Source organism: Chenopodium quinoa, unplaced genomic scaffold, assembly GCF_001683475.1.
Source record: "Chenopodium quinoa cultivar QQ74 unplaced genomic scaffold, ASM168347v1, whole genome shotgun sequence".
Lineage (NCBI taxonomy): Eukaryota > Viridiplantae > Streptophyta > Magnoliopsida > Caryophyllales > Amaranthaceae > Chenopodium > Chenopodium quinoa.
The window spans coordinates 68,534-80,973 of NW_018742372.1; the positions used below are offsets into that span (position 1 = coordinate 68,534).

The 12,440-nt window shown below is 36.4% G+C and overlaps 1 protein-coding gene across 1 annotated transcript; it reads right to left on the bottom strand.

Annotated features, from left to right (window-relative positions):
• Positions 1–8,148: 8,148 nt before the first annotated feature.
• Positions 8,149–10,332, bottom strand: LOC110696558 (60S ribosomal protein L22-3). The gene is made up of 3 exons (XM_021873900.1): positions 10,221–10,332; positions 9,873–10,139; positions 8,149–8,628 (listed from the first exon to the last, which is right to left on the bottom strand). The coding sequence occupies exons 2-3, from the start codon at positions 10,103–10,105 to the stop codon at positions 8,484–8,486; spliced, it is 378 nt and encodes a 125-aa protein (XP_021729592.1). The 5' UTR covers positions 10,106–10,139; positions 10,221–10,332; the 3' UTR covers positions 8,149–8,483.
• Between the last annotated feature and the right edge of the window lie 2,108 nt (positions 10,333–12,440).

The window sequence follows — 12,440 nt, forward strand, 5'->3', positions numbered from 1 at the left end:
GTTTGCTCTTTGGTCTCCCAGGTTGCACCTTAAAAGAAGGAGGTTGTGGTTCCCTCATTTTGACTCTCTCCTAGTGCTTGGGACCAGGCATTGGTTGGACAACTGGTTCATAAGCAGCCCTGTATGTGTCCATGGTATAGTATGGGTCAACATATGCCTCTATGTCACCCCTCATATCCAATATGCATGCATAAGCATGAACACAAGGAATGTCAGTGAGTTCCCAATGGTAACATGTGCAGGTCTCCTTCTCCAAATCAACCAACACTTGGTCATCCTTCAGTTGCACCTCAAATGTATTCCCTCTTCATGGTTGCACCACACAGGACCTAGCCACAAAGTCTATCCTTCCCAGATTATTCCTCACATATGGCACCAAGTTGCTTGTAATTGTTTTTTTTTTAATCCTCCCACTTTTCATTATTCCTATTCATTATATACCTCCTCATCCATTCCATTTGGGTGATGATAGGTTTATCTCTGGCAGGCCTAATTACTGCATTGAAAGTCTCACAAATGTTGTTCAACAACATGTTGGACTTGCAGTTTGGTGTAAATGCATGCCTACACCAATGAATGGTCGGAATGTTGAATAAATACTCATATGCCTCTTCATTAAGGAATTTGATAGACTCCATGGCAATTTCATACTCAAACTGACAATATCCAATGACATACCATTTCAGGACAACATGTATAAAAGCTAGACATATATAACAGATCAAGACAATTAAGCATATAAAAGCATACCAATATTCAGGACTATTAAGCATATAAAAGTATAAGTTAGCTCCTTGAAGCAAACCAACTTACATAAGTGGTAGCCCTGGCTGCACTCCAAAATAGCTCTTTGAAGGTTGATCCAGCAAATTTGAGCTTGAAGTTAGCCCAAATATGCCTAACACAAAACCTTTATTCTACTTTGGGAACAACATCAGTCATTCCTTTAATTAAACCCTACCAAATGCAGACAGAAGTAAACTCATAAGCCAATCACATACATACAAATGAAAACTTAAAAATTGAACCTAAATACTTAAGAGGGGAACAGAAGCATACCTTCTGCCTATCAGACATGATGGTTAGCCCAACTCCTTGATCATGTTTAAACATTGCCACAAGTGATTCCAAAACCAACCCCAAGTTTCATGGTTTTCTATCTCCACTGTAGCCCAAGCTAGAGGAAATAAGTTGTTATTCCCATCCTTAGCCACTGCCACCAGAATTTGCCCAGGATAGGCACCTTTAAGGTGACAACCATTCAACCTTATTAGTGGCCTACAACTTTTCGCAAAATCATCTCTGAGTGGCCTTAAACAAATTAACATTCTCATGAACAAGGGTGGCTCTAGGCTAATACCAACAACAACATTGCACCCGGAACCAGGGTTATACTTCATCACAGCTTTCCAATAATCCCACACCCTTGCATACTGCTCCCTAGCTGAACCAAATATGATTAGTTTTCCCTACACCTAGCTACCCATGCCTTAAAATAAGTCACTTCAATTCCTAAATCATTCAAAATCCTAGTCATAATCTCCTTAATTCTTCAACTAGGGTTACTCCTAAACTCTTCTGAGTACCTCTCTGCTATATATTCAGCAGTAAGCATCTTGTTCTTCTTCACTCTGAAGCAGGTATGTTTTAATTTCAAGCTTTTAATTTGCCAAGTTTGCTACTTAACAAGTTTTGATGCAAACACCTTGAAATGAAACTTTACTCCCCCTACACATGTACAAGCAGGCATTCTACAGGTATAACTATTGAACTCACAGTCAAATCTATGCCTACATTGAATTATAATCCTTGTACTGTCATTATGCAAGAAGTAGAACTCATACCTTTTTTGAATGACACGAAGTATTAAGGCCCTCCTTAAGACTGAACTATTATTGAATTTCTGATTTAACTTCAACTGGATTGGGTTGTCAAAGTCCACAACAGCATTAAACCATGGAGCAAAGTCCTCTTCCTCATCAGATCCACACAAACTCCTTAAATCATCTGAATCACCATCAGTCTCTGGCTTCACCTTCAGTTTTCCAACATCCAAGTCATCCCTCAACTCTGACCCCTTATCTTTAACAACCCCCTCATCTATTTCACTCCACAAACCTTTCCTAAGGCTTTTGCACCTTGTCCAAGATCTCCTTTGACCCTTCAATAAACCATTCCTCATCCCCTTCATCATATTCATCTTCACCAGGTTCCCAATCCTGGTCCTCATCACTCAAATCTGAACTTGAATACCCAGATCCTTCACCTCCATCATCCTCCTCATCATCAAACCTCAATGCTTTATCCTTTGCTGAGGCTTTCCCTTTCAACTTAGCCTTTTCATTTGCAAAACTAGAAGCTCCTACTTCTGCAACCTTCTCTTTCCCTTTCTTTGTGACAAATATCTCCCTAGGTGGACTTTCCTCCCTTTGTTCAGTTTCTGTCTTTTTAAACCTAGGGCTCCTCCTTACACTCACAATAGTTGAACTTCCTACCTTCTTGCCTTTTTTATTTGTCTTTGGTGGATTGGGTTGGGCCTCTTTATGGGCTTACTAGGAGCTTGTGCTGTTACAAAGACTTCAACATACCCCTTTGCATTTACTATCTCTAAAAGGCCTTAACTTCTTCACTGTTAACTAGTTCCCTTTTACTAGTGTTAAAGGTTTACCCCTTCTGCCTATACCAATAGTTGTAATGCATAGGCACAGCCATATCACCATAAACAAATCCATGAATTGCAGCTGTTCTAATCAAATGCATATCCAACTTAGAAACCTGAACTTTCCTGTACCAGTAACACCAACCACCACACCAACACGGCAGCTGCCTGTCTTTGCTACCTCTTTTAGGGACAAAAGCACCTCCTACTCTAAGTAAAATGTCAACCATACCATCATTGTCACTCATTATCTACCCACCAGTGAAAGGGATATAATACATACTAAAAGCCATTTAATATTTCAACAATGTATCAATACATGCACATTATGAATAAACAAATCCATCCCAATTTTCAAACTTACACTACAAAGCACCAATTCCAACATTTATGCATAAACAATTGAAACTAAACAATTGAAACCCAATTCAGGTACTCAGTAACATAAATTAATAAACAAATCACACATGCACAGTTAATAGTAGCTTAATTAACTATAAACCACTTTAATTAATCTCTAATTTCAATTAAGGACTCCAATTAACCTAAGTCGCATAGTCAATTACAGAAAATTAATTTTTATAGGGTTTACTGCTCTGTTGCCAAAACTGACCCTAATTTAGCCAAAAATTACAATTTTGACATCAATGAACCACCAGTAATTATCAAAAGATAAAAAAAAAAAAAATTACCTTCTGTGGTGTCAGATTTCCAGCAACTTTCGTCCTTTTATAGTTGATGAAGATGGGTGACGAAAGCCTGCTGAGCTATTCTTCTCCAATGTTGACACCTCCCTTTTACACTCCACTCCTCAGCCACACAATTTAGGTAAAATGTGAAATCTTGAAGATTCAGAAAGAATTCAATGAAGATGGTCAGTGAGAATTCAATGAAGGAAGAAGGTACGTGTTTTGTCGGGTGAAAATTGGAGGTAAAACTAAATCCTGGGACCTACCTCAATTTTCCGTCACAAAAAACGTTAACTGGTGGTAACTTCAAATTTTTAATTTTTTATGTGGTGTTAAAATAATTTTTTTTTTTTTTGGAGTGTTAAAAACCATTTTTAGCCTTTTGTTTGGTGTTAAAATCCAAAATTGACGTGGGTTGATTTTTAATTGAACCACTAAGCTTGTTATCATTCAGAAAGAGTAAATGCAAATGTGGGATCCGAAACAACGATTCCGGAATCTGAGATGTTAAAGAGTTGCTAAACAAGCTAAGACCCAATAAGTTATGCAATTTTCCCAAGGTTTCAGGAATTTTACCAGTGAAATTGTTGTTTGAAAGGTCCAAATACTCAAGAAGACTACAATTGGAAATCTCAGCAGGAATATCACCAGAAAAGGAGTTATAACCAAGATCAATAGTATTCAAATGAGATAATTGACCAATTTCTATGCCTAAAATCCCAAAAATCCCAAAATTTGACAAATTGAGAGAAACTACATGATGGGTTTTGTCACATTGAACACCAACCCATGAACATGAGCTAAAATTGGAAGAAACCCAGTTAAATTTAACTGAATTTGGAACAACCCAATTAGCTAAAAGTGATGTTAAAGCCTTTTTATCAGAACTCACAGAGAATGCAGTTCTAGACAAAAAAGACATGAAAATTGACAAGAAAACAGTGTAAATGAAGCTCTTAACTTCTGCCATTACAAATCTAACTTGGAAATTGAAAGATAGAGAATAAAAATACCGACTTTGAAGGGTGAAATGTTTGGAAATCACTTCATTTGGAACATGATACTAGAACCCACCAGAAAAATTACGCCTTTTTACTAATCGAGTTAATAGCAAGTACAGAGAAAAATTAATTGAATAGTTAACAAAGGCAGTATAATTCGAACTTTGAAGTACAAGTATTAAAAAGGAAGAATAATGAATGTTTTTGATATCGAGTTAGTATAAATTCCACGCGGTGTCAATATTCAGTGACCACTAAGCACGGTCTTTGTCCTAGTGCATTACTACTGCAGCAAAGTTTGGTGTGAACAAGTATGAACTCTACTATTTTATTAGTTTTGTGTTTGACTATTCATCAACTGAGTTGATTTTACTTTTGTCATTTACTCATTTTACATTCGTGTGGTTCTTGGTGAGTACTTGTTTGGTTGTATAAACTATGATACAATTTATACTCCCTTTATTTCATAATAATCATAATATTTTGCCTAATAGTCCGACACATACATAAATGCACAATTTTAATTATTAATATTTGTAATTATATATTATTAAGATAAGAGGTATAAAAGCTGATCGGATGAAAATATATATAGATAATTCAAAAATAATTTACATGGCAATATGTGTTTTTTTATATTGATAAAAAGAATAGTTAAAGTAAGCATATGAACCATGCAAATACCAAAGTGTTGCAATTATTATAAAACGGAGGGAGTAATGAAGTTTGCGCTCAAAACTATGAATCTTATCCTATTTTTATGGATTATATACAGATGTTATTTTCACTCTATAATTTTGACATCAACATTTACTCCTTCCGTCACGAAATTAAGAGCTTATTTTTCTTTTTTAATGTCCCATAATTAAGCGCTTAAATCTAAAAATGGCCTAGCATTTAGGACCATTTTGCCCTCATCTCCAATATTAAATCCCCATTTTCTCCCAAGATTCCATCCACTTGTCATAAATTCTCCCACATGTTTCGGGTGTTTTTAGTCCATCGGGAGAGTTACAATACTGAGTATGCGCGCCTGACTTCTGTACCTGCAAAACCACGAAACTCCGGTTGGGTGGAGTTCCGCCTCCGACGATCAAGTTAGTATGATTCCGGATGAATAAACGTGCGGAAAGTAAATAGGTTTTTCTCACTGATTCAGAGAGATTCCGCAATTAATATTGCTCGGGTTTTTGTGTATGTATTTATGAATGAATCATAACTGAGGATTTTTCCTCTATTTATAGTAGATGAGGATCTGCTCCCCCATTGGGGGTACATTTCCACGTGTCAGCATCCGATTGGATCCCGTTGGGCCTCTAGTGGGCTGCCACGTGTCATCATGCCACTGGGCCACGTGGCATAGGATATTTTTACCCTAAACACCACACATTTACTCACTTCAATTCATTGTATTCTCTCCGTACTTTATTACTCGCTCCACTTTTTTAGACACAGAGTTTTAGAAAGAATAATAAAAAATATTATTTATGATGGAAGTGGGGTTGATTGAATTTTTTTTAAAAAATCTAAAAAACAAAAGTGAGTATAAGTTGGGAGGAGAGAGAATATGTAAAATATATATACATAATATGAGGAAACCACTAATGGCTAGAAAAATGGTAAAATATTATTAAAAGTTTCCTAAAAAAAAGAAATAAACTAGTAATAAAATACGACTGTAAAAGAAAAGTGGACTGAATAATAAAATACGGATGGAGTATTTAAAAATTTACTTTTGATATTCAACTAGTTTTTAATTTAGGCGATACCCCGGATCATTGTGAATATATAAACTAAACTTTTATAGATTAATTATATTTTATTTTTGATTAATTATTTTATAATAGTACTTGTACTATTAATTTTTTTTTTTTAAAAAACTTTATTGAACATTAGAATTCATCATCTATTATTGAGTATCCTAGATATTATTATTTTATTTTGTTTTGGAATTGTTATAAGAAACTCTTTACAAATGTCATATATGTAGAAATAAAATTAGCATATAAATTGCAACATATTTTTGGGTTACATATTTCAATAACTATAGCAAATGAAAGAGATGAGATCACTTTTGTTATGATAGCTTGTTGTTGATTTTACGTGTATAAATTCTATATATATTATTAGTTTTAAAATTTATGAACATAATTAACTCTTTAATATAATATTTGTTGACATAAAATGTGTCTTTTAAAGTGGTGGTAAAAATTAAATTATAATGATCATAAGGTCATGGGTTTAAACATCAATGCTAACAATTTTTTGTTTGAGGAAATAATAATGATCACTAATGGATTGGTATGGCATGCAACACATCATATACCAAATGGCAAAATTAGTGACACATGGCAAAATTGCATGTTTTGCCATGAATTTTAATAATATATATTGATATTGATTCCCACCCATCCATTCACAAACAATATTATAAGCTTAAATTGACAACTCAAACCCAAAATTAAACCATTAACTACAGAATTATAACCTAAGTTACGATTGCATGTACAAATTAGGAACTAATTTCAAACTAAATTAATGATTGCAAGTACAAATTATGACTTAGTTCATGTTTAGTTCACCTAACTTTTATTTATTTCAGAAAAAATAAATCAAGAGTAGGAAAAGTAAGTTCAGATCAGATCCGATCAGAAAAAATAAGTTCTGACGACGCACATTATTGTTTTATTAGCGGTTTTTTATCGTTAAATATCATTAATTTCATAATAAAAAAAATATGAAAATTACATATTTATAAAATAATCAACATAAAGAATCTAAGAAGGCCTCATTTGATGTATTTTTCTTTATAAATTATTGTACACATAAGGTCAAAGTTGGTCAAACCAAACAATCAGATCACATTAGGCCAGATGAGACCATAGCAAATCAAATAAACAAAAATAAGGTGAATTAAATAAGCACTTACACTTCATCTTGGTCAGCCATTTGATCGAAATTCTTTGTTGAATTGTTGAAGAAGCTTCAAAATTAATCAGGGTTTACGAAAAAAGACAAACAAATTTGTTTTTTCTTTTTGAATTTTGGAAACAAAGAAAATGATTTGGAGAGAGAATGATTTTGCTAAAATATTTATTTTTGGAAAGATAAGTGTAGGGTTGACGATGGGGTTAGGACCCAACCCAAACTCAGTTAGACTTGACCCATATTTTAGGTTATGGGTCATAAAAATTTAGACCCGATGGATCTCGATCGGATTTGGGTTTTAGGGCAATGGATCGAGTCTAGGTCCAGGCCAGGTCTAAAGATATTTTTTAAAAAAAAATTCAATAAGTCATAATAAGTTATCTATCTAAAGAATCGGATAAAAAAATAAATTACAGAACCTAACTCCAAACTATAGCCACCACTCCTCCAAGGACTCCAAGTCAAACAGCTCCTAGCCTACTCTCGTCAAGTCAATTGTAGTATTAGTTTACGTACTACTCCCTCTATTCCTTAATTAAGAGTCTATTTGGGTATTTTCACGAAATAAAGAAAGTTGATGAAAGTACATAGTGCATGTGAGGTTAGAGAGAAATAGAAAAAAAAAAAAAAAAAAAAAAAGTAGCAGAGAATAAATGGAAACATGCTGCAATGTTTGTTGCAGATAATACATAACAGAGAAAGTACACAGTTCTTTGGTTAGTTAATGTTCGTGTTCTTTCCCCCTTTTTTAGGATTGAAAGCACCCTGCGTTTTATGTGATAGGCACTGTCATTTTGGACCAGGTGTACCAATCAAGAATCACAATAACACAAGAGCATGTTAACACACAATAAACAATGTTTCACAAACATTTAAAAAAACTACCAAGAACCTATGTCCCTTCAAAGAAAGCAAACAAGCTACCATGACAGATAACATGATAAAATCACATAATAATCTACAATAAAACTCTTCCTACTCTTCATAGTAATTGCTAACTCTAACCACAGAACGTATGGCACAGTTGGTAGATTCCAGAAATTAAAACTAAAGACATGCAGATAATTTTAAATAAAAACCAAAATAAGTGTTGTAAAAAAAAATCTCAAGTGATACGGTGTCAAATGCATAGAATCGTTTTTCCTTCCAAAATTATGAAATCTCACACAAGGAAAATCCGATAGCTCAAAACTTTTTTCTGAAGTCCTAATCTTCTTCTTCAGCCTCATTCTCAGCAATGTTGAAGTACCTCAACTCATACACATTACGGTCCTTGTTAGAAGCAATGACACGAAGCCAATCCCTAACATTGTGCTTCTTCAAGTACTTCTTTGTCAAATACTTTAAGTACCTGAAAATAAATTCAAACCAAGATTACTCAAAAGTAAAACAGGCATTCACCTATCAAGGTTCATACATCACTTTTAACATCTGCTTCTACAATACAATACAGAATAAGTTCATTCAAGTGTAGCTAAACTCTACAACACAGACTAGAAAAGAATGCAAAAACAGCAACACAAGCAATGTGACGCGTAAATTACCGAACTTGTTCAAGGTAGTATAACAGAGGTGAAGACACAAAATGAAAAAAGATCTTGCTCACAGGAGATACATCAACCATCTTTCAAGTTCATTTATCTCAATAATTAAACACCACTTCAAACAGCTGGCCTAGAAAGAAGGCGAAAACAGCAACACCAGGCAATGTTACTCATATAATACCAAGCACATAGGGTCAAGAAGAAGCTCGAGGTAATACAATAGAGCAGGTCATCGGCATAAAAATGAATAAAAAGGACGTCAACCATCTTTCAAGTTCATTTACTGAGATTTCAACGCGCCAACATCAATTACACACTGAACGCATGGTAAAGATGAAGTTCAAAATGGTACAGCAGGGCAACAGCCAACAGATGACATGAACCTAAATTAAACGATCAGGGTCACTGTATAAATTCAGCAATCTCTATAAGATTAAAATGCAGCATACATTCAGCAATCTTAATAAGATTAAAACGCAGTATACATTCAGCAAACTTAATAGGATTAAAATGTAGCACATGTTATAGGATTAAAATGCAGCATATATTCAGCAACAATAAAATGCAGGCATATATTCAGCAATCTATCTTTTTAAGATTAAAATGCAGAACTTGATACAAAAATACCTAACATGTCAATTGCACAAATCCTGAAATAAAATAAAGTAAAAACCCTAAAATTAGAATAATCAATCACTAAAAAAAACTAATCTAAACTCCTATCCGCACCATTTATAGTCAGTTTACCCATCAATAATTTAGATCGATAACAGGACATAAAGCAAGGAAACAGACCACAATAACACAGGCACATAAAGATACATAGCATCACAAACATGAATTTCTGAAAAAGTGAATAAATAACAGAATATCAAAGAAAACTACCTAAAAATCTAAACTTGTCCAACAATAACGTAACCAAATCAATTAAAACCCTAAAAGGCTAAAACCTCACCAATTTCTCCCAAAAGAAAAAAATCAAAATCAAAATCACTAGTGTATTATATAAATAAAAATAGTAGTGTAAAAATAAAAGAGGAAAAAATGAAACCTCTTGGAGAAATTGCTATCAGAATTGACGGTGATCTTGTTCTTCTCACGAGTAACAGTAACGGAATCACCGAGAGCACCGGCCTTACCGCCGACCTTAATTCTCTCCTGAAGAAACTTCTCAAGAGAAGCAATGTCCATGATTTTATCTTCGACAGGCTTTGCACAGTCAATGGTGAAGGATGCACCCTTCTTCTTGCCCTTGGCACCTCCTGCTGCTGCTCCTCGACTCATTTTCTCTCTCCTGGGTTTCTGCTTTTTCGTCGATCTGCAATAACAAGGGTCAGTATAGCAGAGGTGAGAGAAAGAGAGGGACGGAGGAGAGGTGTGAGAGAAAGAGAGGGTGTACCGTCAGTGAAGCTCTTAGCGGCCAAATGAGAGAGAGGATCAAAAATAGGGTTTAGGTTTTTATACAAAAATGAGGGAAAAATAGGAGAATTGGGTCTTCACATATACTCGACCCGGCTCATTTTAGACGGGTATTTTTTTCCAAAACTAGTTTTTTTTTTTTTTTTTTTTTTTAAGACACCAAAACTAGTTAAATATAATCGATATTTGTTAGAATCGTCGCATTATTAATGTTCAATTACAGAGTATTGCATTTTATCAAAATTGAAAAAAAATTACGAATAATAATGTTTCGGGGTTTTTTGATGTCCTACGGGAGAGTTAGAATTCCAAGACTAACCTCTGGATGCCCGTTCCTTCCAAACAACGGAGACTCCTATGGGTGGTAATTTCGCCTCTAACGATCAAGTTAGAACGTGTTTGAGGAGTAAAGTGCGGAAAGTAAAGGGTCTCTCTTGGATTCCAAGAGAGTATTTGCAATGTGTAATTGCTCAGTTCGAGGTGTCAAGTGTCTGACTTTCTCTGATTGTGAGTTAATGTGAATGTGAATTAATTGTGTGTTCCCGAGGGGGAACATCTCCCTTTTATAGGGTGTTGGAAAACGTGCTCAGTACTAGGTTTCTGTAAATCTAGGACGGACTGGGCTTTGCCTAGGAATTTGGGCTGTTAGAGGCCAATTTCCTGGTTGGCTACCTGTTTGCCACGTGTCGTGGCCCGATTGATCCACCTTGGACTTCTCGCGAGGTGACACGTGGCGTACTCTGATTGATCCACGTGGAGGACACGTGGCAGAGCTTGAGTGGTCCACGTGGCGGGGAAAAATCCCCTAATCATTTGCCCCTCACAGGGGTGACGTGGCTTGCCACGTGGCGCTTGTGACAGATGTCACGCTCTGATTGGCTAACGGTTTTCTACCGTTTTTTTTTACCCTTGAAATTCCCTCCCTATAAATAGGGGATGTCCAAATCATTTGGACATTCTAGAATTTTTTCCAGACAGAACTTTGGACTTTTGCTTTGAAATTTTGGACGACTGCCGCTTGCTTTCCGACCACCTGATCTCAGACTGCCTGCTTCTTCAGCCGCCCGATATTTTAAAAGTTCAGACTTCTTTACTCAAAGGTAACCGCCTGTTTTCTTTTGCACTTTGTCTTTGCTTTTTCTTTTTTCAAAAATGGTAGCCCAAAAGCACACGGCACGACCTAGGTTAGTGATCAGCCGGTCACCGGGGACGGCTGAATCTAGAATTAGGAGTGCCGACTGCCCCATGCTGGACCACCTTTTGCAAACTGCCCCAAATCCGACTGTCTATGTGTCTGTGCAGGACACCATGGCCAGAACAAAGAGAACGACCAGGATAACAAATTCAGACGGCTCCTCATTTTATGCGCCTATTAGCGAGATCTCGGACGTGCCTCCAGGCGCCCCAAGCACCCCAAGTGATTCTATCTTGGTAGAATCAAGGGAGGAGGTACAGAATGATTCTCCTATCATTGATCTATCCAGGCAGGCGGCCGCTTTGCCCGAGAGCAAGAGCAATGACTCTGAGCCCAACACCTCCAGTCAATACTCTAACGACTCTGAGGAGAAGCACTCTCGGCTACATGCGGCGAGAGAAAGTCATTCAGTGGAAAAAGGAGAGAACTGGGCGGAGCCGTCTGCAAGTCAAAGAGACATGTATGCCCCGTTTTACTGCCACGTTCCCAAAGGCAGGCGGAAGGCAATGTCTGAAAAAATTGGAAATTTTAGGGCTGACCACATTATGGGTCATGGTTACATCCTTAGAGTGCCGAATGTCGAGGATACTATAGTATGGACAGAGAAGTCCAGCTACAAGGACGAGTGTTTTGGCTGCTATGAGGCGGCTGTTAAAGCTGGTTTGAGATTTCCTCTACATCCGGCTGTAGAGAGGATTTTAGATGGGTACCAGCTGGGAGTCTGGTAACTAGCACCAAACTCATGGTTCAATATTTTAGGCTATGTTGCCGGTTGTGAGATGCATGAAGTAGAGCCTAACTTCGAAGCATTCGCTCACATGAACTATCTCAGTCGGACCCCAAAAACAAGCGGGACCGGCTGGTTCCAGCTGACTAGCCACAAGGGCTACATGATGACCATGGGGAAGGAGAACAAGTGGAAGGATTGGAGGAACACCTTCTACATAGTCTCCCACTTTGACAAGGTCAAGAACAAGAAGTTCAATAAGTAGAACAGTCCACCTT